This window comes from Mastigoproctus giganteus, chromosome 11 (genome assembly GCF_048544385.1).
Source record: "Mastigoproctus giganteus isolate SK-2022 chromosome 11, ASM4854438v1, whole genome shotgun sequence".
Taxonomy (NCBI): Eukaryota; Metazoa; Arthropoda; class Arachnida; order Uropygi; family Thelyphonidae; genus Mastigoproctus; species Mastigoproctus giganteus.
Window position 1 is genome coordinate 59,202,075 of NC_143585.1, and position 26,703 is coordinate 59,228,777.

At 39.4% G+C, this 26,703-nt stretch overlaps 1 protein-coding gene across 1 annotated transcript in view; it reads right to left on the minus strand.

The window, feature by feature from the left end:
• Nucleotides 1-12,167, minus strand: part of mRpL22 (mitochondrial ribosomal protein L22) — a 114,048-nt gene extending 101,881 nt beyond the window's left edge. The window contains exon 1 of the mRNA XM_090384680.1: nt 11,934-12,167. Within this exon, the coding sequence (XP_090240806.1) occupies nt 11,934-11,955 (22 nt within the window). The 5' untranslated portion in view covers nt 11,956-12,167. The remainder of the gene's footprint in view (nt 1-11,933) is intronic.
• Between the last annotated feature and the right edge of the window lie 14,536 nt (nt 12,168-26,703).

Consider the following 26,703-nt stretch of genomic DNA (forward strand, 5'->3'; position numbering starts at 1 on the left):
TCTTTCACATCTACCAGTGGCTACTGTTAATCTATTTGTCTTTGTATCCCCCCAAGCTAGCAGTTTTCCGACCCACCTAACACTGCCTCGATAGCATCGGCAAATATTCTTGCACCCTTTCTATTTAAGTGTATCCCATCCCTGTAGAAGCAATCCCTCCTGTTAACAAGTACAGTCCAGGCTGAAAAAAATTCTACCCCTTGAGCCTTGCACAATCTTTCCAGGGCCGAATTGATCGACAAGGCTCTCATCATATACTCCATCCTATCGTGTCTGGGCAGAATTGCAGACACTTTCAAATTCAACCCTAATTCACAGCTTTTTTTCAACAGTGACCTGTACTTGTCTAGTCTGACTCTGTGAAGAGACATGAGAGGTGTAGCATAAGTGGGAGGTCGCCCCGCGGCCTACTTGTTAAGCAATTCTGCCGGTCTCCTACTCTTGATATCGTTAGTGCCCACGTGTACAACTATATCACCTTTTGTGCCCTTAAAAGATGATATCTGCTCTACAACGTCATCAACCTTTGCCCCTGGCAGACATATCCTGGTCCTGTTCCACCTATCCTTTTTACAAAGCATGTTCCCCGTTTCCCTGACAATAGAGTCACCAACAACTACTAGTTCCTTTGGGACCAGCGCATTCTGCCTTGGGGGTTGCCGCTGTGTTTCACGATTACCAAGTGCAAGCTCTGGCGTTGATGTGGGCAGCTGAGAGCCTGATGGGCCCCTCAATTTAGTTCCTTCGAGGGCATCCACCCTGTCCTTCAAGCTCTCATATAGGCCCATAAGAACGCTGAGTTGTTGCCTGATTTCGATACACTCCTTGCATCGTGCACACACAAAGACATCCCCCATGGCAATATCATGTCCCGTACCCGAATGCTCCACAAACATCATGCAAGCTGTGCATTTTAGAAGGCTGTGACTCAGTATGCAACTGCCCCCCTCAGTTCTCCTCTGAGCCACAGCACTTCCATTAGCTTGAGCCTTTTGTTTTGCTGCTCTGGTCTGAGTCATGATTACTTTTAATTTAAATAAAATTTCAATTTCAGTTTATAACCCTAACTTATCTCCCAACACAGATATAACGGGATATATATTTTTGGCGTCAAGTATTAATCAATCAGTCAAGTATTAATTATCTCTGAGTTCCCTTTATATAACTTCCGTATCAGTTATGTATTAATTAATTATGTTGCGTTTGTAATCTAAGTCGGTATATGTATTTAGTTAAAAGTGCAATTTAAATGCCAACGAAGTTGAACAAGTTTAATAGATTTTACCGATCGCTGAAAATATTATAACGTATACTATACTAACGCTATCTAGGTTCGATATATAACGATCGTATGACAAAGACAAAGGCGGAAGTTACAAACGGTAATCTATGGACACTTAAGTATTAATTAACTTTCAAATCTCGCTGTCCCAATTCAGAATAAACCAACGATCCTTACTAGGTCTATAAGCTACTTACAAAAAATAATTTGATGTAAAAGATATTCAATAAGCGGCTAAATTTGGCTAAAAAAACTTCTCGTTCAGCGGAGTTGTAACTTGTAACACATGGATTTGATACCCTTACCGATACTTTTATGCAATTACAAGGCCGAGTAAAGAATAAATACACCAGATTAATCAGAAATATCACAAAATAATGCTATACTACTAAATTTAAATCAAAAGTTTTAGAAAAACAATAATTTCAAATCAATAAATAAGAAAAATCCACTTAGCGGCTTTGAACACGTCTGGCCCGTACTAGCCTCGTCAGCAGATACCTCAAATTCATCAAATTTATTTACTAAACTCCTAGCATTGATGTACACGCAAGTATACATGCACCTGTTCTTTTTCTTAGCTACCCTAACACAACCTATGTGTTTATTTGTACCCCAATGATACCCAGCAGTCTCTGAAATATCCTGCATCTTATTTTCCAGGCTGCAGCTCATTCCAATAGAAGCAGTGCAAGAATCACTTTCACCTCTGCCAGTGGCTACTGTTAATCTATTAGTCCTTATATCCCCACCCCCAAGGTAGCAGTTTTCCGAACCACCTAACACTGCCTCGATAGCATCAGCAAACATTCTTTCACCCATTCTATTTAAGTGTATCCCATCCCTGTAGAAGCAGTCTCTCCTGTTAACAAGTACAGACCAGGCTGAAAAAAATTCTACCCCTTGAGCCTTGCACAATCTTTCCAGGGCCGAATTGATCGACAAGGCTCTCAACATATACTCCCTCCTATCGTGTCTGGGCAGAATTGCAAACACTTTCAAATTCAACCCTAATTCACGGCATTTTTTCAACAGTGACCTGTACTTGTTAACTAATTCCGCCAGTCTCCTACTCTTAATATCATTAGTGCCAACGTGTACAACTATATCACCTTTTGTGCCCTTATAAGATGATATCCGCTCTACAACATCAGAGAGTATCACTTCCGTATGATACTCTCCAGAAATTAAAACGAAAAAATCAAAAACTTACATTAGAGTAAAAATTAAATAACTAAAAACCAATTTAACACAATTCAAATCAATTTAACACAATTAAAAATTAAAAAGAATCTAACAAAAATATTCCAAACGATTTTCAGAGGTTTAGATCTTTTCACAGATAACCTTACTCTATTAGTTTGATAATTATTGGTTTGATAATCCATATATTCAATAGTATGGAAGGAAAATCATTTTGAATATTTTCTTTACATCCTTTTTAATTGTGTTAAATTGATTTAAATGTGTTAAATTGGTTTTTAATTATTTATTTTTTACTCCAATGTAAGTTTTCGATTTTTTCGTTTTAATTTCTGGAGAGTATTATACGGAAGTGTTCTACCTGCTATATTGAGGTAAACTCCTCTTATTATTTTACAAATATTAATATCAACGTAGAACGTATTGAGTATTACAGCTGTGATTCATACTATCTAATGCATAGTAAAAATATACCCAAATCCTTGACATAAGTTTGCAAATGATACAAAGGTTGGCAGGGTTGTTAAGGACACTACTGACGCTATGCTGCTGCAACAGGATCTGGAAAGGTTGAACAGATGGGCTGAGAGGTGGCAAATGAAGTTTAACATTGACAAATGTAAAGTACTACATATGGGAAACAGTAACCACAGAGCAACGTATCAACTCTGTGGTACTACACTGACAGTGGTGGAGAATGAAAAGGACCTGGGGGTAATTGTGCAGGCAGATATGAAGTTCTCTGAGCAGTGCAGACGAGCTGCAAGAGTAGCTCATGGTGTCTTGTCAATGATATACAGGAATTTTTCTAGCAGGGATAAGGAGGTGATTATTCCCTTGTATAAGGCAATGGTTAGGCCACATCTTGAGTACTGTATACAGGTCTGGAGGCCTCATTTCAAGAAGGATGTAGAGCTGCTGGAACGGGTACAGAGAAGGGCAACAAGATTAGTGAATGGAACAAAGGGTTGCTCTTACGAAGAAAGGCTTAAGTTTTGCAAATTACAGTCTGGAGACTAGGCACCGGCGAGGTGATCTGATAGAGGTGTATAAGGCTTTGAATGGTTTGAGCATGCTCAGTGCCAATGGGATTCTTCATCTTGCTCAGAATAATCACCTCAGAGGGCATAAATTCAAATTGAGGAAGGACGGATGTCGGATAGATGTGCGGAAATTTGCCTTTGGCCAGCGGGTGGTTGGTTGGTGGAACCGACTTCCATCACTTGTTGTTGAAGTTGATAGCCTAAACAAATTTAAAGCTCAACTGGACAGGTATTTCGAACGAACGGAGGGGTGAAATGGGAGTGGTGTGTGTTTTTTTTTGTTTTTTTTTTGGCTGATGCTGAATAAGCTTGCTTTCTTGCATCATATGCCTCTACTAATGCTAATGCTAATAACGTGGCATTGACAATGCCCCCTCCCCGAGTACACACTGCTCGGACTCCCTCCAGTCACTATCTGGCAGAGTAGTGGTAGCATGGTTATACACTAGCTGATCCAGAAGCATCCTAAAGAGTTACCAATAGGTTCGGTCCGGTGTACTAACTAGTGGCCGGCCTGTGAACACCGTTTTAGAGCTGTACCCTCAAAACGTAAGAAAGATTGGATCTCGCCACGATGTTCATCATAACCTCAAAAGTTATCAGTCATACTGCATGATGGTTGTTGTTGTTGTTTTGGTTTTTAGGAGCATTAGCAGCTTAGGCCATATTGCTCCGGGATATGCGGTGGCCATTTCCTGACCTTTCCGCATCATCCGTATTTGGTGGTGACGGGCTTGAACCCCGGTCTAATCAAGAAGCGTGTGCTACGCACTGCTGCTCCTTCCCACCTGGCTACGGAGGCGCCACTGCATGATGGAAGAGATGAGGAAGGGTTGACTGGAACTTAACTCTGGAGACTAAACATGGGTTCCACCACTTCAAGGCGCCTCCGTAGCCAGGTGGGCGTGAGCAGCAGTGCGTAGCACATGCTTCTTGATTAGACTGGGGTTCGAGCCCGTGCCCACCAAATACGGATGATGCAGAAAGGTCAGGGAATGACCACTGCATATCCCCCCGGAGCAATATGGCCTTAGTTGATGAGAGTCATCTACCACCTAGTATTGCCTGGTAACACAGAGGGGCAGCTTTCTTCCATGTGGTGTGGGTGCCACACCTTGACCCCTGTTTACATTGGTTCACACCTGGGTAGTCACCCACAGTGTGACTGTACAGTTATACCCAGGATTACTAACAGTCCCACCATCCTGAAGGTGCAAGCAGAGGATTTGGCTGTCACAGACCGTCTGGACTTAACCAAAATTGGGTCCCCTTGACTTGAATGTCACACTTGAATGCTAGAAGTGTAGTAAATAAACTTGATGAATTTGAAGTGCTGATCAAGACAGATATTGTTGGGATATCAGAGACATGGTGTCACACAGATATAAGCAGTGCAGAATTGGAATTTGGGGAGTACAATGTGTACAGAAAGGACAGACAGGGTAGGAAGGGAGGAGGGATTATGCTATCAATTAAGAAACACATAAAATCTATGTATTTCTTAACTGATGGAAATACATCCATCAGTTAAGAAATGGAAGTACATCCATTCAACATGGGTGGACAGTGTGCAGAGAAATAGAATGGGCCAGTAAATCAGAATGTCTTGTAATGGGGGATTTTAACTTTCCAGACATTGACTTGAACTTGCAATTGGTCAATTGGATGCTAGCAAGAATTTTGTGAATTTATTGAAAGATTGTTTTCTACAGCAACATGTTCGACGGGCAACCAGAGGGAGTAATAGCTCGATCTGATTATCAGCAGTGATTATTCATGCATTAAGAAATAGCAGATAAAGGAACCACTAGGTGACAGTGATCATAGTGTACTGATGTGGGATTTACTTAAAGATGTAACTACCATCAAGGGTAAAGGGAAGGGTTTTTGTTTTTGTAAAGGTGTTTACAGTGTTCTCAGACAGCTTTTAAATTCTATATAGTGGGATCAACTGATGATGTTACCAATTTGTGAATTCTAAATGGAAAGCCTTCAGAGACTTAATCTTGGAGGATGCTAAGATTTTCATACCAAAAAAGAAATATTTTTCAGGGTTCAGGCCTAAATGGGTGTCGGATGAATTAATGAGGCTCATGGCAGAGAAGAAAAATGCATGGGATGCATATAAATTATTAGGCAACACAAAAGCCTATAGCAGATATAAGCTAATCTGTAATCAAGTCGCAGAGGAGGTTAGCCAGATTATGAGAAATCTTCGACAAAGGACGCAAAGAAAAACAACAAAGAGTTCTTTATTAATGTAAACTCTAGAAGGAAGGGGATGAATCAGATTGGTCCACTTAACATAGATGGTTCGACTATTGATGATCATGCTCAAAGTAGACAAAGTGAATGAGTATTTTGCATCTACATTCAGACATGAGGAGTTATTCAAGGAAGGGAATGCCAGAAGTTTATCAAACTGTAACAGGGAGCTAAGTGATTTTGCAATAACTGAGAGCAAAGTGGAGGAGAAATTGTTAAAGTTAAACCTAAAAAAGGCATCTGGGGCGGATGGAATCTGCCCCAGATGCCTTTTTTTATACAGTTATAATGATTATACAGTTATAATGAAACAGGCAGCAGGGGAAGTAAGCAAACCGATAGCCACAATTATGAGAGAATTCTTAATCAGGGGAGGTCCCTATGGACTGGAGATATGCAAATGTATCCCCAATTCACAAAGGGGGTTCAAAGGGTGACACAAATAATTATAGACCTGTTAGTTTAACTTCCATTCTAGGGAAAATAATGGAGTCACTGATTAAATAGGTAATACAGACAAGACAGCAGTAATAGCTCAGACACAGCATGAGTTTGTTAAGTGGAAATCTTGTCCGACCAATTTGATTGGATATTACGATGTGGTCAACAAGGAACTGGATGCAAAAAATAATTTTGATATCATATACTTGGATTTCAGGAAATCTTTTGATACTGTTGCACATGGAAGACTGCTATACAAATTGGAACGGTATGGCATTAATGGCAAGTTACTGAAATGGATAAAGGTTGGACAAGTGGTAGATGGCAGAGAGTGGTAATAAAAGGACACTTAATGATTTTGTAATAACTGAGAGCAAAGTGGAAGAGAAACTGTTGAAGTTAAACGTAAGAAAAGCACCTGGGGTGGATGGGATCTATCCAGTTAAAATAAAGGAGGCGGCAAAGCAACTAAGCAAATCCTGAGCCATAATTATGAGAGCATCCTTGGACTCAGGGGAGGTTCCCACGGACTGGAGATGTGCAAATGTATCCCCAATTCACAAAGGGGGATCGAAGGGTGACACGAGTAATTACAGACCAGTTAGTTTAACTTCTGTTCCGGGTAAAATAATGGAGTCGCTGGTTAAAGATGCATTGCAGGATCATCTAGACAAGACTGCAGCAATAATTCAGACACAGCATGGGTTTGTTAAGGGAAAGTCTTGTCTGACAAATTTGATAGGATATTATGATGTGGTTACAAAGGAACTGGATGCAAAAAATAATTTTGATATCATATATTTGGATTTCAGGAAAGCTTTTGACACTGTTGCGCATGAAAGACTATTGTATAAATTGGAGCAGAATGGTATTAAGGGTAAGTTGTTACAATGGATAAAAGGATGGTTAAGTGGGAGAAGACAGAGGGTGGTAATCAATGGGTGCTGCTCTTCTTGGATTAATGTTATTAGTGGAGTCCCACAGGGTTCGGTGTTGGATCCACTGTTGTTTTGTATATTTATCAATGATATTGATGAAGGTATATCAGGCTTAGTGTTGAAGTTTGCAGATGATACAAAGGTTGGCAAGGTTGTTAATGACAGTAATGGCAGTGTGCTACTGCAACAGGATCTAGATAATTTGGGCAGATGGGCTAAGAAGTGGCAACTGAAGTTTAACCTTGACAAATGCAAAGTACTGCATATGGGTAGAAGTAACCCCAGAGAAACGTACCAACTGTGTGGTACTACACTTAAGGTGGTAGAAAATGAAAAAGACCTGGGAGTAATTGTGCAGGCAGATATGAAGTTTTCTGAGCAATTCAGACAGGCTGCCAGGGCAGGTCATGCGGTTTTGTCAATGATATGTAGGAATTTTGCTAGCAGGGAAAAGGAGGTGATTGCCCCTCTGTATAAGGCAATGGTCAGGCCACGCCTTGAGTACTGCGTACAGGTCTGGAGGCCTCATTTTAGGAAGGATGTAGATTTACTTGAGCGTGTACAGAGAAGGGCAACAAGATTGGTGAGGGGAATGAAGGGATCCTCTTATCAAGAGAGGCTTAAGTTCTGCAAATTGCAGTGGCTGGAGACTAGGCACCTGTGCGGTGATCTGATTGAGGTGTATAAGGGCTTGAATGGGTTCAGCACGCTGAATTCTGATGGAATCCTTCCACTTGTTCAGATTACGAACCTAAGGAGGCATAAATTCAAATTAAGAAAAGATAGATGTAGATTAGATGTGTGGAAATTTGCCTTTAGCCAGCGGGTGGTTAATTGCTGGAACAAACTTCCATCTGTCGTTGTGGAAGTTGATGGGTTGAATAAATTTAAGGAGGAACTGGACAGGCATTTGGAGGGAATGGTGTGATTTTTTTTTTTTTTTTTTTTTGGCTGATGCTGCATAAGCTCATACATTTGCTTTCTTGCATCACATGCCACTACTACTACTACTACTGCTCTATGTGGACTAATGTTATTAGCCGAGTCCCCCAGAGTTCAGTGCTGGGCCCATTGTTGTTTTGTGTATTTTTCAATGGTATCAATGAAAGTATATAAGGCTTAATGTCCAAGTTTGCAGATGATACAAAGGGTTGGCAGGGTTGTTAATGACAGTAAAGACAGTATGCTACTGCAACAGGATCTAGAAAAGTTAGGCAGATGGGCTGAGAAGTGGCAACTGAAGTTTAACATTGACAAATGCAAAGTACTCCTCATGAGTAGCAGTTGTTATTTATTTGTTGTTGTTGTTATTTGGTTTTCAGGAGCATTAGCAACTAAGGCCATATTGCTCCGGGACATGTGGTGGTCATTCCCTGACCTTTCCGCATCCTCCGTATTTGGTGGTGACGGGCTCGAACCCCGGTCTAATCAAGAAGCGTGTGCTACGCACTGCTGCTCCTTCCCACCTGGCTACATGAGTAGCAGTAACCCAAGAGAAACGTACCAACTGAGTGGTACTACACTCAGGGAGGTGGAGAACGAAAAAGACCTGGGGTAATCATGCAGTTGGATATGAAGTTCTCTGAGCAGTGCAGATGGGCTGCCAGAGAAGGTCATGGAGTTTTGTATAATCACCTTCTACAAAGGTGATTATCCCTTTGTATAAAGTAATGGTCAGGCCACACCTTGAGTACTGTATAAAGGTCTGGAGGCCTCATTTTAGGAAGGATGTAGATTGGCTAGAACGAGTACATAGAAGGACAACAAGATTGGTGAGAGGAACAAAGTGGATGCACTTACAAAGAAAGGCTTAAGTTCTGCTGACATCTGGAGACAAGGCACCTGCGAGGTGATCTCATCAAGGTGTATAAGACCTTGATTGGTTTGACAGGTACTTCCGCTTGGTCAGATTAAGAACCTGAGGGGGCATAGATTCAAATTGAGGGAAGACAGTTGTAGAATAGATGTGCGGAAGTTTGCCTTTGCCAGCATATAATTGTGGAAGTTGATAGCTTAAATAAATTTAAGGCTGAACTAGACAAAAATTTGGAGTGACCTGATGGTTTAAATGGAAAGGGGTTTTTTTTTGGCTGATGCTATATAAGCTGACTTTCTTGCATCATATGCCTCAACTAATGCTAAATATCAGGTGATACTGAATCCTATATTAGATCTAACTAGTCTGCAATCAAGACACAAAGGAAGTTAAGCAAGCTAAGACAGATGAGAAGTTTCTCGCAAAAAATGCAACAACAAACAGCAAATACTTTTTAAATGTCAGCACTAGAAGGAATGGGGATGAATCACATTGGTATATTCATATAAATGGTTTAACTGTTGATGAACCTGTTGAGATCACTGACAAACTGAATAAGCATTTTGCATCTACTTTCACACATGAGAAATGCTTTTGGGAATGGGATACCTGAAGTGTATCAAAATCTAATATGGAAGTAAATAATTTTGTGATAACTGAGAAAGAAGCAGAAGAGAAAAATGTTGAACCAAAATAAAAAAAAATGGCACCTGGAGATGAATGCAATCTATCCAATTATATTATGGAAGGCAGTCACAGAGATTAACAAACTTTTAGTCACAATTATTATAGCATCCTTAGATTGAGGGGCCTGGAAGCGTGCAAATGTAATCCCAATTCACAAAGAGATTGGCAGTAATTACAGACCTGTTAGCTTTAATTCGGTTTCAAGGAAAATAACACAGTCACTAATTAACAATGCATGCAGGACCATCTAGACAGGAATATACATTTTACTGAAGTCAGCACATGGATTTAAGTGGTGGTTTTTGTCTAACCAATTGGATTAGATATAATGACACAGTGACAAAGAAACTGGATGCAAAAAATAACTTTGACACTATCTACCTAGTTTTGATAAAAAGCTTTTGATACTGTTTCACATAAATGAAATTTCAAATGCCCAAGTTTGCAGATGATAAAGGTTGGCAGGGTTGTTAATGACAATAAAGACAGTATGCTACTGCAACAAGATCTAGAAAAGTTAGGCAGATGGGCTGAGAAGTGGGAACTGAAGATTAACACTGACAAATGCAAAGTACTCCATATGGGTAGCAGTAACCCAAGAGAAACATACCAACTGTGTGGTACTACACTCAGGGAGGTGGAGAACGAAAACAACCTGGGGGTAATCGTGTAGTCGGATATGAAGTTCTCTGAGCAGTGCAGATGGGCTGCCAGAGCAGGTCATGGAGTTTTGTAGATGATATATAGGAATGAATTTTGCTAGCAGAGACACTGAGGTGATTATCCCTTTGGTCAGGCCACACTTTGAGTACTGTATACTGGTCTGGAAGCCTCATTTTAGGAAGGATGTAGAGTTGCTAGAACTAGTATAGAGAAGGGCAACAAGATTGGTGAGAGGAACAAAGCGGTGCGCTTACGAAGAAAGGCTTAAGTTCTGCAAGTTGCAGCATGTGGAGACAAGGCACCTGCGAGGTGATCTGATCGAGGTGTATAAGGCCTTGAATGGTTTGAGCAGGCTCAAAGAACTGGATACTTCTGCTTGCTCAGAGTAAGAACCTGAGGGGCATAGATTCAAATTGAGGAAAGGCAGTTGTAGAATAGATGTGCGGAAGTTTGCCTTTAGCCAGCAGGTAGTTGATTGCTGGAATAGACTTCCATCTTTGTGGAAGTTAATACCTTAAATAAATTTAAGGCTGAACTAGACAAACATTTGGAGTGACTGGATGGGTGAAATGGGAAGGGTTTTGTTTATTTTTTTTTTGGCTGATGCTGTATAAGCTTGCTTTCTTACATCATATGCCTCAACTAATGCTAATCCTAAAAGACTGCTGCAAAAATTGGGGGAATGTGGCATTAAGGGCAAGCTACTGCTATGGATAAATGGACGGTTGAGTGGGAGAAGACCAGATTTGTTATCAATGGACATTATTCAAAGTATGGACATTATTTAATAATGTCCATAGTGTTCAATGCTGGGCCCATTGCTGTTTTCGGTATTTATTATTAATGATATCGATGAAGGCATATCAGGCCTAATGTTTAAATTTGAAAGGTTGTCTAAGGTTGGTAGGGTGGTTAATAACAGTAATCAAGGTATGCTACTGCAACAAAATCTAGGTAAGTTAAGCAGATTGGCTGAGATATGGCAGTTAAAGTTTAACACAGTCAAATGCAAGAATGTTTTATATGGGTAGCTGTAATCCATAAATAACAGAAAAACTGTATGTTGTTCTGTTATTCTTTTTACAATCTCCACTATCACACTCACAGTGTACAGAAAGAGGCCATCTCTTGTTAGAAAGAGGTAATTTGAATAATTCAGGGAAGATCTAGACAAACTGTTTGAGAGGCGATATGGGGAGTGTTTTTTTTTTTTTTTGTCTGATGCTGAAATTTTTTTGCATCATTTATTCTACTAATACTAAACCCACCTGTATATTTAATTAAAAATAAGCTATTTTATTAATTATTATCTGGTGTCGTAAACTTGAAGGTATTGTTATGCATAACACACAAAAATTATTTGCGGTTACTGAAACTACACATTCCAATTACGCATAACTAATAAAACTAATAGAATTCAAGCAAAGACCGGTCATTAGCCGTAACCAACGACCGTTTTTCTCGATTCCCTCCCAAAGTCGAGTTCAAACATAACCTTTATTCACTAATCATAACTAAACTATTATACAGAAATTGAAAAGGAAACTATTTTGATATGGGTTGGTGCAAAACGTATTCGTATAATAAAAACACACCTAAACATCTTCCAGTTGCCATTGTTTCATATCAAGCAAACAGATCTTGCTCTTCAAATCACAAAATAGATGGGCTTCAAATGCTGTGTAACTTTTACCAGTCACAGAAGCATTGTTTAGTTAATTAATCTTTAAGAGCTAATACCTCCCACAGAGTAGTAACATATCTTACTTCTCAGTGGTACATCCGGTTTAGTTGAGGGAGGAGGCGTACGTCACTGCACTGATCGACAACTTTCGCTCCTCCCACTGCTGTTCAATTTCTGTCACATGACCGACGCCGAAGCGAGCTTTAGTTAAGAACGAGTATAAATTTCAACGATTGCGAAGATATCTCCTAACAGTTTTTAAAAAGAAATTATTTGAATTTATAGACTAATTAATTTAATTTGGAAATCTTCGATGTTTAGAACGTGTCCTGATCCTGAAGACAACATTTCTGTCTTGCTAAAATTGATTTTTAGACCACAGGTTAGACCACCTATCTGGGAGTCTAATTATATTCCTTGTAACAGTTTTGCAACGTGTGTAGCCTGCATCTTGCACTATTTAAATGTGCATTTTTTATCTAAAAAGAATGTTAATTTTTATAAGCGGGTATCTCCTCCAGTAAGCAGTCGAAAAAAAAAATCAAAAATCCACGGAAGGGGTATACCCTTGTGCAAATCCCTTTGATATTCGGCATCAGGGCAGCACCATTTCTCTAGCACAGGAGTGGCCTACTTAATTTGTGATGTGATCTACTTTTTTCCTTCAAAATGTGCCGCGATCTACCATCTCAAAGGGTCGAGATTCAGTATCGGGTACAGCGTTCCGACTGCTAGCGATACGGTCGTGATCTACAGAAATTAAATCCGCGATCGACTCGTTGGCCACCCCTGCTTTACGAATTTAGCATTTTACGAATGTATGGAAAACGGTATGCCGACATACAGTCGGTGACCACGACGCCTTGAATCTCACTTTCTGGCGGTAAAAAATTACCACCAAAAATTACTTGCAGGCTGAGGAGTACATGTATTCCCATTACAAATGGAATTTGTAATGGGAATACATGTTGTAATGGGAATTTGTAATGGGAATACATGTACAAATTCCATTTGTACATGTATTCCCATTGAGGTTGGTCCTTCAGGTTGTCACAGACATTCTCTCAGATATGCCAGATAAGCTATACTTGCTATCTGGGAGTCTAAAACGCTGATGGAACTGATATTCGGGTGACACTCAAGTCAAGTGGACCCAATTTCGGCGAAGTCCGGACGGTCTGTGACAGCCAAATCCTCTGCTTGCACCTTCACGATGGTGGGACTGTTAGTAATCCTGGGTATAACCTCCATCCACAAGTACATGGTGGGTGACCACCCAGGTGTGAACCAACGTAAGCAGGGGTCGAGGTGTGGCGCCCACACCACATGGAGGAACGCCGCCCCTCTATGTTACCAGGCAGTACTAGGTGGTAGATGACTCTCATCAACCGGTGAAATACCACCACTTTGCTTATTGGAGGCTTGAAATGGTGGAACCCATGTTTAGTCTCTAGAGCTAAGTTCCGGTCAACCTTTCCCTATCTCTTCCATCATGCAGTATGATTGATGACTTTTGAGGTTATGATGAACGTCGTGGCGAGATCCAATATTCCTTACATTTCGAGGGTACAGCTCTAAAACGGTGTTCGCAGGCCAGCCGCTAGTTAGTACACCGGACTGAACCTATTGGTAACTCTCTAGGAAGCTTCCGGATCAGCTAGTGTATAATCTTGCTGCCTCTACTCTGCCAGATAGTGACTGGAGGGAGTCCGAGTAGTGTGTATACGGGGAGCATTGTCGAGGCCACGTTATGTCAAGGATCTGGGTATATTCTTACCACATGTACGCCATATCCAAAAATTTCATTACTTCATACAGCATGTCCCACCTACTTTTCCTTACTATTGAATACACCATGAATTGTCAAAATAATAGAGCAAGCTTATCTGCGTAAAGATCTAAACCTCCCAAGCACTTCCTAATTCATTTCACAAATACACGTGGTCTCAATTCTAATCTCAACGATGTCCATTTCCACTTGCAGTCTGCCAAACCCCATATACTTTTTCTGACAGAATCTCAGTTATCGGTTGATTCATCTACTGCTCATCTCAGATGCCCAAATTATTCGCTGTATGATTCCTTTCGCCTCAAAGGTGGTACTTGTGCATATGTCCGTTCTGATATTCCCTGTCAGAGACTTGGCAATTTGGAATCTCCTCTCTTTGATCTTCTCTGGCTTAAAAATCTCTCTACCTCATTGTGTCAAATTCATCTGTTGTCTCTACCGTTCTCCCAACTCCACTAATCACTTGGAGTTCTTTGACTTCCTCTCTTTGCAACTTTACTTTCTCCAGTCCAACTTTCCTAACAGTGAAGTAATTTTCCTTGGTGATTTTAATGTTCACAACTCCAGCTGGCTTCCGTTTTCTAGTCACACCGACCCAGCAGGTCGAGATGCCGAGGCTTTTGCAATTACTAATGACCTAGCACAGATTGTTCATTTACCTACAAGAATACCGGACAATCCTAATCATACAGCCAATACGCTTGATCTTTTTCTCACAAACAACCCTTCTAAGTACACGGTCGAAGTGATAGGTCCTTTAGGCACTTCAGATCACAACTTGGTGATTGTCTCTTCTCCAATGGAACCTTTATCTCATGGCTATTCCCAACCACGTGTTGTTTGGCATTATAAGAATGCAAAATGGGATGACCTGCGAGACTTCTTTTCTTCTTTTCCTTGGTCGGATTACTGTTTCAAAACTTCTGATGTCAACGTTTGCTCAGATCGTGTCAGTGAAATTATTCTTGCAGGAATGGAATCCTTTATCCCACACTCCACTTTAAAATCTCGTCCTTTATCTAAACCTTGGTTTTCCAATAAATGTGCTAAGGCTGTCCAAGAGAAGAATGTTGCATATCGTAATTGGCTTGTTTCTAATTCTTCAGTTTCATTTTCTGCTTACACCAAAGCTCGCAACAGTTGCAAAGCAGTTATTAACCAGTCCAAACTAGAGTTTGAACAGGCTAAGAGTAGAAAACTTGCTTCTTGCCCTAATGGTAGCCGAGCATTCTGGTCTCTTGCCAAAGCTATTGGCCGCAACTTTTGCCCATCTTTGCTCCCACCTCTGTCCAAACCAGATGGTTCTGTTGCCACTTCAGCCAAGGATAAAGCTGACCTGCTAGCATCCCATTTTTCTTCCAGCTCATGTATTAATGATCTTGGTAAAACACCTCCCACCATTCCCAACACGCTCCATTCAATGCCTCCTGTGGTCTTCCGTCAAAAGCATATCAGAAGGATTTTGATGAATCTTGATGCTAAGAAAGCTCCAGGTCCTGATGGTATTTCTCCACTTGTTCTCAAAACCTGTGCTCCTGAACTTACTCCTATTCTTTGCCGCCTTTTTTCACTTTCTTATTCCAAAGGTGTTTTTCCTTCTGCTTGGAAATTTGCTCATATCCAGCCAGTTCCTAAAAAGGGTGACAAATCCCTCCCATCCAATTATCGTCCCATTGCAATTACTTCTACTCTTTCTAAAGTAATGGAGAAATCAATTAACCGCCAACTCTTAAACTACCTAGAAACCTTCCGTCTGATCAACGATCACCTGTATGGATTCTATCAGTGTCGATCCACTGGAGATATTCTGGCTTATGTTACCCATTTATGGACTAATTCAATGGAAAGTTTCGGTGAAACACAAGTAGTTGCTCTTGACATCTCAAAGGCTTTTGATCGTGTTTGGCATAAAGGACTTCTAAACAAGCTTCCATCTTATGGTTTGCCAACTGTTTTTATTAATTGGTTATCCAGTTTTCTCTCTGATCGCTCACTGAGGGTGATGGTAGATGGCTCTCTGTCTTCTAACTTCTCCACTAATGCAGGTGTCCCCCAAGGTTCAGTTCTTTCCCCCACTCTTTTCCTCTTGTATATCAATGACCTTCTTCCATTGACTGGAAATCCTATCCATAGTTTTGCCGATGATAGCACATTGCATTCAACTTTCCATTTTGAGAAACCTTGTCCTGCTCAATCAGCTTCAACTTCTCGAAAATCTACTACCAATTCCTTAAATTCCGATCTTCAGGTAATTCTCCAGTGGGGCAAAGACAACTTAGTTGATTTCAACCCTACTAAAACTCAGTCTTGTCTTATATCTCGCAAAAAGGATTCTACTCCTATGCTTATCTTTAGTGACACTCCGATTTCTAGGCAAAATGATATATCTCTTTTGGGGATTACCCTGACTTCTAATCTCTCTTGGCACAAGCACATTACAAATTACAAATATTGCTTCCTCTGCATCTAAAAAACTTGGTTTTCTCTTTCGCTCTCGGCGTTACTTTTCTTCCAAACAGCTGCTCACTCTGTATAAATCGCAAATTCGCCCTGTCATGGAATATTGTTCCCATATCTGGGGTGGTGCCCCCAAAACCTCTCTCCGGCTTCTTGATTCCATTCAGAAGAGGGCAGTTAGGTTAATTAATGATTCATCTCTAACAGAGTCTCTCCACTCGCTTTCTCATAGACGCACTGTTTCTGCTGCATGCCTCTTCTACAGATACTTCCATGGGCACTGTTCTTCTGAATTGGCTTCTATAATTCCTGCTCTCTCTTTCAAAACAGTCCGAACACGTGCCGCCACCAGCCAACATCCATTTACTGTCCAACTTCAAACCCACAGAACCAACTTTTCATCTTCCTCATTTATTCATTCAACTGCCGTTTTCTGGAACAACCTTCCTTCATACGTATTTTCTGAAAATTACAATCTACAGAAGTTCAAGTCCAATGTCAACAAATATCTTCTTTCGTCTTCTTAACCTCAAACCCAAGCACGGTACTAAGTACTATAGGTTCTAATACCTCTCGTGTTTGGGGTTCACATAAAAAAAAAAAAAAAAAAAAAATTCCCATTACAAATGGAATTTGTAATGGGAATACTCCTCAACCTGCAAGCCTCCCATTACAAATGGAAATACTCCTCTTTAAAAAAAATCATCATTGAACTTCCTTTTTGAATCAATATTTCTAAACAGGAGATATATTCACGGTACCTTGACGTGTATATCAGTGAATAAAGTTTTTTAAGCTGCAGTGATTATGCATAGCTTTTCGTGCAAGAAAAAAACGAAGAAAATAATTTTCTCCTGTGGATTTTTTTTTTTATCTTACGAATGTTAATTTTTATAAGCGGGTATCCCTTCCATGGATTTTTGATGTGTTTTTATCGTAAATATTCTCTTTGTTGTGTTTTCCTTTTAGCGCCAACGAAACAAGTCAGGGGAAAGACGGCATTCACCGTAGAGCACTTGCGTGGCATTCTACGAAGGTGTAGAACACAGAGAAGTAAGATACAGTATCTTACTTTTCTGTGAAATCCGAGACAGCAACGGCATGTCACATGACCAGTCTGCGTATGACGTGTGACACCACGTGACTAGCTTTTGAAACTTTGGTCAGTAATGTGGACGTGTGCCTGGCAAGCACGCAGCCGGTGGAAAAAATGCATCCATTTTAGCGCTACTTCCCGCATGTGTACCAGAGGATGACCGCATTTTCTCAGACAGCTGTTGCCGACATCCGAGGAAAGCAACAGTGGAATAACGCCATTGATATACATTCTGTCAGACTGCCGGTTGCTGAATTCGAAGAAATGCGCGGGCATAACGCCAATGATGTCACAGAGTCATGTGACCAGCTCACTACGGCAATGCGCAAACTCGTCAGTTATCTCCTCACGTATGTCACGACCAAATTACGATAAGGTCACATGATCGGAAGTGACGTCATAAACACCACGTGACCTCGTCGGAGAAGCAACGCTTGTCAAACACGGCATCAGGCCACGCCCTCGGAAAATTTAGGGTATCAGTACCCTATTGTAAACTCGCAGGAGCGAATTAAGGTCGGTTGAGGCCCCGGGCGCTGAAGAAAATATTGGGCTTCTTAAAAAAGAGAGAGAGACAGGGAAAATAAAAATACATGTTAACCATTTTTTTTAAATAAATAAAAAATATTATGTACTATTAATGTTTTATTTCCAATAAAATTTGAATATAATATATGTATAATATAATTAATAATAGCATAATAATAATCACAAAGTTTTGAACTAATATGTTCAACTAATTTGTTGGGGTTTTGTGTGGGCCATTCAGAAGTCGGGGCCCAGGGCGCGCGCCCGCCGTTAAATCCACCTCTGTAAACTTGAACCAAAAAAAAAAAAAAAAAAAAAAGTTCGAGTGATACCTTGTATCAATAATAAGATAATCGTGCTAGCTAGTGTCGTGATTCACAGTCAGCCCGCAGGTCACCGCCACCTCCTACTTGGCGTGAATCGTATTCATATTCTGACAGACTTGATTGAGCATTCGTGACACTGACTACATACTAGCCACAGATACTAGATCTGTGATACTAGCATTGTTCTATATACCAGCAGTGATTTTTTTTTATTTCAGAAAGAATGAAAAAATTAACTGACTACATAAGAATATGATTTTAAAAATAAAAGTAGATAGTTATAAAAACGATAATGGAAATAGGTAATTATTACTAATTTTTAATTATTATTTTCAGGTTATACTTTGAAAATAATAATACGAGTATAATCGTGATTATTTGTATATATATTTCTAATAATTTGTGAATTATTACATTTGTGAAAAGGTGAATTAAATAAAAAGACATATAATATTTTTTTTATATGTATTTTTATGAAAACCCCAAACACAAAAGGTATTAGAACCTATAGTACTTAGTACCGTGCTTGGGTTGGAGGTTGAGAAGACAAAGAAGATATTTGTTGACTTGAACTTTTTTTTTTTTTTTTTGGCTGATGCTGCATTAGCTCATACACATGCTTTCTTGCATCACAAGCCACTACTGCTACTACTTCTGTAGACTGTGATTTTAAGGAAATACGTATGAAAGAAGGTTATGTTCCACAGCTTTTTCTGTTATAGTGTTGGGCCCTTGCTGGACAATGTTTAATATGAACAACGAGATTTCTAGGCAAGCTTCAAACACTAAAATAGGATTCCAGAAAGGCTGGGATTTATATGAGCATCTGGTGGTTTATTTAGGACTGAATCCTGTGTTCTTAAATTTACTATGAGAAGTAAAGAGTAAACTGCAACATCAAGATGCGCTGTGATTTCCACTCTGGTCCCTTTTGATGATTAGATTCCAGAGCGGCCGCAAATTGTTGTTCTTTTACAATAACTTATTCAGTGACTTATGTGTAACTAGAGAATGGTCAAGAGGCAGGAGTAAACAAACAAAACACGATTTATTAAACATAAACACATATTACACTAAATGAATATAAGGAATGACTTATTGCATCTTCATGTTAAAAGAAGATAACTCTATACCTTCGTCACTATATACTGAAGGTTACACAACGTACTAAGGGTTAAAATATAAATGGTACAAGTATATCAGTTGGTTTGCGTTATTCCTGTGACATTTGTAAACAGCTACTACTCGTACTCTCAGGAACTGATAAACATCTTGCTGTTCAAGTTTTGGGTGCTAGTGTTTAATTAGCATGTGGGTTCAACAATGATTAACAATATTACATTTAATAATGGGTCGCATTAATAATACGTTTTAAGGTTCAAGTGCTATAAACTCAACATTCGTCATAGTGTATACCTTGGAGGAGAAATGTCTGTTAGGGACTTAATATTTAAGTAAAGTGTAGGACTTGATGTTGGTCAATTTAATTTGGTATGCCATCAAGCAACGAGGGACGACTTACCGAAAAGCTTCTGCCTTATCTCAGAGATTTTAGATTCCTCACAACGATCCATCGGATATTCCCCTTCTTCCTTCATAAAATACGCCTTTCTCTGCCTAAAACTGCGCTACCACTTTCCACAACCGCTCTAAGACATCAAAATACGCAACCAACTACCCCCCTTTTTCTTTGTATTCCTCAATATATATATATATATATATATGTCCCCCCCTTTTCTAATTTTGAATCCTCATATTGGTCAAAAGGCTAATTCCGTGGGGAAAAGCAATTCCCAGAGACTACTGTGCCGGAAATCTGAGGCAAACAAAATGGAATTCATGAGGGGCATAGGGGACCTTCATATTTGTATCAGGTTGTGTCTCAAGACTGTCCAGCTGTAATCACTAGATCTAAAGTCTGATCAATTCTACTTATTTGCAGACAACAATCACGAATGACGACCTCTGGCTACTAACTAGCGGACACGTAACGGTGGTGTAATGTTTCACGAATCTTTCTCTGGTGCGGTGTCAATTGTACATGAAAACGAAAGTAAAACACAGACTTCTCCCGATCGTTTTACACATACAGCCAGTGACACAAGTATGGGGCGTTTGCTCTCACTCTAAAGGTGAACCAAATTAAGTGAAAATGAAGACATTTTCACAGTTATTCCAGAAAACTGCAGTCGAATGAATAAACGAGGGAGATGAAAAGTTCGTTTTGTAGTTTGAAGTTGGCCAGTAAATGGATGTTGGCTGGTGGCGGCACATGTTCGGACTGTTTTGAAAGAGAGAGCGGGAATCATAGAAGCCAATTCAGAATAGTGCCCATGGAAGTATCTGTAGAAAAGGCATGCAGCAGACACAGTACGTCTATGAGAGAGCGAGTGGAGAGACTCTGTTAGAGAGACTCTTCTGAATGGTTGTATCATAATCCTGTTTATGATACAACCTACCTTTTCTTCTCGGCTTTTGACATTCTGTGTAACTTACACATCCATCTTTACATTTAACTGTTATGTTTCTTACATAACAGTTTAATGTAAGTTGCTTAGTATCCTTTAAACTCTTTTCTTTTCATTTTATCTTTCTGCTTTCTATTCTTCTTTCTTCCGTCCTTTGAACTATTAATGAAATACGAGGGCGAATCGAACAACCTTTCTTTCCTTATTCTTTGCTATTTTCGCCTCTTTTATCTTCACTACATTTATCCTTCCCTTACCTTGCTTTATTTCCCGTTTCAATACCACTGCCTGTCACTTTTGATCACCAAATTGGCTTTCTCTCTCTCTCTCTCTCTCTTTTTTAAACATATCACAGGTATTTGGTTTTATTTTCTCCTTCAACTAACACTCTCTCAGCCAACGCCTGCTGAACAGGTTGTGTAAATGCTCAACAAGGTGTGTTGAGTATTTACACACCCAGCTTGCCTAGTATCCTTTAGATGCTTTTCTTCACTTTTTATCCTTTGTTTTCCCGTCTGTTGAGGCTATTAGTGTAATACGAGGACGATTCGTACCTTCTTGCTTTCCTTCTTCTCTGATATTTTCGCCTCTTTTGTTTTTACTTCTTATTCCTTCGCGCACCCTATTTTAATCATAATTTCCCTCTTTATGATTTACTCAGAAGTCTCTTAATTACCAGAAGTGGAAATATACCCTATGGGCAGGAACATCTCTACATAATTAACGAAACCAACTACAAAGCCTTCACTACTTTTGCCCAGACTGTATTTGAAATTTAGCCAGCGGGTGGTTAATTGCTGGAACAAACTTCCATCTGTCGTTGTGGAAGTTGATAGGTTAATAAATTTAAGGAGGAACTGGACAAAAATTTGAGGGGATTGTTTTGTAATTTTTTTTGGCTGATGCTGCATAAGCTGATACACTTGCTTGTTTGCATCACTACTACTACTACTATGTGAAATCCACCTACAGCAAACTGTTCAGCGTATCCCCTTCTTATAATGTACCCAAAATTCAATTCACAGAACATCTCCTGAATGGAATCAAAGAAAACACCAACAGGATATTAATCTTTATCCTGACATAACAGGAATCTCTCGACGTCACAAAGAAAATTCTCTTACAAACCCACCAACCCAAATCGACTTTTCTACAATAGACACAAGAACTCCAAGCAATCCTTGAGCTTCATGAATCCCTGTGCCTCCTCTCATCCCCTAACTTGAGAAGATGATCCAAATCCACTGCGTGGGACACTGCACATTACCTACAAGTTACCCTTGGCCGAAGAAGATTTAATTGCTGACGCTGGGCCCTTGCCCAGGGTAGGATCCACACACTTTCTGGCGCCTCCTCATCAAGGTGTAGGACAATATCTGATTTTCATACTTGAGTAGGAACTCACATAAATACTCCTCCGGGAGTGGGACTGGAATTTGACTTGTCCAATGCAGGGTCATGCCATTAGGCAACCAGACTTTGTGGGTCACTTGACCCCACAATCTTTTCTCCTCTTTCTGAGTTAGGGTCTTTGGGGGGAGCTCAGCCTACCTCACCCTCTTTCTTCTCCTCAGGCTCTCGTCCCTTCTCCTATTTTAAAAAAAAATTTTTTTTTTTTGGGCCCTCCCTGGGAAGCTCAGGCTAACCCCGGAGTTGGTCCGCCAGAGTTCTCTTCCTACTTACCTGGTCCGACTCCCAGTGACGGTAACTAGCGGTCTGTGGTGCTCCACAGACTCTAGGCTAAACGGCCAGTCGAACAACATAACCCACATTAAGCAAACATGAACATACACTAACATATGCTATCTGGCCTTGACAGTATGTCTTACTTCACAAGAGATCCAAATGCGGGTTGTGCAAAAGCACGGGTGCCGCTTGTTAAAAACACTTTGTCACTGTGTCTCCTTATCATGGCCTTGCATATCGCACAAAGAGAGGAATTTCCACCACCATTCTGGAGTTAACACTCCATCTAGCTAATGATCCATGAAACAGATTTCCTCCAAGCTCTTCCAGCATTGTAGACATGTATAGTATTTTCTGTACAGCGGCTCCAGGAACATAAGTTCATCTCTGCCATGTTACTCTATGATGATACAAAACTCTGTAGAGCGGCCAGAAACGTGTAGTGTTATGTTTGTATATATTATGTGTTGTTTAGTTGTTTCTGGCCTCTTTGCCACCGGGCAAGCGATCTCCTGGAAAGCGTGCCCGGTGCCGTCTACACCATGAGGAGGTGGGCCACAACTAGATATGTCCTTAGTCAAGTGAAGATAGACCATTACAATCTTTGTTATTGTTATTGTTATTGTTATTTTTGGTTTTTAGGAGCATTAGCAACTAAGGCCATATTGCTCCGGGGATATGCGGTGGTCATTCCCTGACCTTTCCGCATCCTCCGTATTTGGTGGTCACAGGCTCGAACCCCGGTCTAATCAAGAAGCGTGTGCTACGCACTGCTGCTCCTGCCCACCTGGCTCCGGAGGTGCCACAATCTTTGTCTGCCTTGAAAAGGGCAAAGTCCACCACCTACCGGAGATAGTGCTATACCACTGGGTGCCATCAAATTCCGTACCCACAGTTACTCAAAAAAAGGGTACCAGCATAGAGAAAAAAAAAATAATAATAAATAAAAGCATAATAAAAAGTAAAATAAAATAAACTAAGATAAAAATTTATAGATGAGTAGAAAAAAAATTTTTTTTTAAATAAAACTATTAAAAAAATAATAAAAAAAGAAGTCAAATAATATATATATATATATATATATCTGATAATTAAAATAAATATGATATTTAAAATAAAAACATCAGCCAGTAGTACGGCAATAATGCAGAGAGAAAAGAAACGGAAAATAATATAAATTAAACAAACAGGGAAGGGAAAGTAGAGATAATAGGACAAAAAGGTAGTCGATAATCCCCTATACAATTTAGTCAATTAAGTCATTTAAACCCAATTAATAAAATGATGTAAATTTAAAATAATGCCAATTATAAATAATTTAGCGCTACCCCCCTCGAAGGTACCAGTTCCAAAAGACGTGAAATATCACCAAAAAAGGTTAAAGAAACTACCAAAAACTAAAATATCAAAATGATAGACTGACCATCATGCCCCATATCGACAGAGGACCACGAGGCCATGAAATCGCTGCATTTCAATCGTCATACAAATCATCGCAAAGGCAGAAATATCGAAGAACCAAACCATCCCTCCATTCTCCGATAGATCAACCAATGCAGAGGATTTGCATGGCGGTGGTCCTTATGCAGCGAAAAATAATCTATAGAACAGACAGCACTCTTGATCAGAGCCACACCACTGACATAATGCAAGCTTAACCAGCTTATATAATAGAAAGGAAAAGAATAGATGGCGGCACAGGCGATGCTTCTATTATATAAGCTGGTTAAGCTTGCATTATGTCAGTGGTGTGGCTCTGATCAAGAGTGCTGTCTGTTCTATAGATTATTTTTCGCTGCATAAGGACCACCGCTATGCAAATCCTCTGCATTGGTTGATCTATCGGAGAATGGAGGGATGGTTTGGTTCTTCGATATTTCTGCCTTTGCGATGATTTGTATGACGATTGAAATGCAGCGATTCCATGACCATTATTGGCCTCGTGGTCCTCTGTCGATATGGGGCATGATGGTCAGTCTATCATTTTGATATTTTAGTTTTTGGTAGTTTCTTTAACCTTTTTTGGTGATATTTCACGTCTTTTGGAACTGGTACCTTCGAGGGGGGTACCGCTAAATTATTTATAATTGGCATTATTTTAAATTTACATCATTTTATTAATTGGGTTTAAATGACTTAATTGACTAAATTATATAGGGGATTATCGACTACCTTTTTGTCCTATTATCTCTACTTTCCCTTCCCTGTTTGTTTAATTTATATTATTTTCCGTTTCTTTTCGCTCTGCATTATTGCCGTACTACTGGCTGATGTTTTTATTTTAAATATCATATTTATTTTAATTATCAGATATAATTAGGCATCATGTGGAGGATGTGCATTTGCTGCCTCTAATGATAGCTACATAGCCATATTTATTTATTTTTATTACTTTTGCCTAACTTTTACCTCACATGATATATATATAAATATATATATATATAGATACAAAGTAAAAAAAAAAAGAAATTACTAATAAAATAAATAAATAAATTAATTAAAGTGAAGTAAAATTATATAAAATAAATAACATTATAATAAAAAATTATAAATAAATGTAAGAAAAAACAATAAAATAATAATATATAAATAAGTAATGATTGTAAATATAAAATAAAAAGATAAATAAAATAAAATAAGATAAATAAAAAAACAAATAAAAAAAAAAACAGTTGCCCAGACTTCTATTCTCTTTAGCTGTTTGAGCTAAAGAAAATACAGTAGAAGAAAAAATAAATGAATAAAATACATTTTTAAAAAAATAATAAATAAATAAAAAAAATATATATATATAAATCAATTTAAAAGAAAGAAAAAATAATAAAAGTGAATTGTCTAAGATTGGACAAATCCTGCACCCACTGGAGGCAATGCAATACCAATGGGTGCCAGCAATCCTCGGGTTGCCCACGCCTGAGGGGATTAAAAAAAAAAAAAAAAAAAAAACTGGATCTATATGAACTTCAATATTTTGTCTCCTTGAATAGTAGACAAAATATTGTCTACTATTCAAGGAGACAATATTTTATCTTTGCAAGACACTGCTCACTGTTGAGGCTGACATTATTGAAGGTGCTGGAGGCACCAAAGGGTTTGGAGCTGAAACGAGATTGGCCAACAGAAGGTTTCTTCTAGCAAATAAATCAGAATGTTCTATGATTTCAAGGTGTGAGGCAGATTCTACTAGATGTTTTTCATTGTCGGGTGAGAAGGTGTTTATACGGTCTTGTAGGGATTTCCGTAGGTCAGAATAAAGAGGGCAGTGATAGAGCAAGTGGTTCCAGTCTTCCAGTTGGAGACAAAGGCAAGAATCGGTATTTCTTATTCTGAACTGAAAGAGTTTGGCGTTGAAAGATCCATTTACAGTTATGATAAATGATGTGTAGAGGTTTGGAGAGAACCATAGGGAATTTTTCTTGTTGGCAGTAAAGGAGACGTCTGGTATAAATGTATATGTAGTTCTGCCTTTAGGGGTTGTATTCCAACGATCTTGCCAAATTTTTGTTAAAGCAGATCAAATCCGGATTTTTTCAGCTTTGGTGTCTGAAAAGACACCATTCTGTATTCCATAAATTTACATGGAGGTCTGATGTTTTTGAAAGTAGCAGAAGTTACGATGTAAAATGTGCAAGTCCAAAGGTAATACTCCAGCTATGACCTGCAAGGCATCAATTGAGACAGTCCTGCAGGCACGGAGCATTGTAAGAATCACGGATCTTTGCAAGGAGAGTAGTTTTGATTTCAGTTTGACGTTCTTAATTCTGTTATACCAAACAGGAGCAGCATAGGGTATCGTATCGTATGTGAACTTTTCTTTGGCGGCACCCACGCTAATGCCTGTCTCCACCTTGTATCTTGTTTATTCGGGTGGATCTTCCACATATAGGTCTGCAGTGTAAATGTAGTGTAGTGTAATTTTCGTGTTTTTGGCAGGCCACTTAGCCACCAGGGAGCAGACGCCACCAAGGCATCCATTACCTGGCGCCCCTTCCTGGCTTGCAAAGCCGAAACCGGGTCCACTAAACCTTCTACGCTGTAAGCACACAATTCCGCACCCGTCAGTAATAGTGCAAGACTGATGGGTGCTCGCAATCTCGCTCGCAGTATGCCCACACCAAAGGAGCCATAAAAAAAAAAAAAAAAAAAAAAAAAAAGTGTTTAACAAACCCGCAAGATCGATATCCCGCATCAGCAAAATCTGCCCAACACCTGCGAGAAAAAAAAAACACCATACATACCCGCAATAGTGCAAATCATATTAACATTATCTTCCTGATATTTAAAAATATAGACTCGTGCGAAACACAAAACAACAAAAATAATTGTCCTAT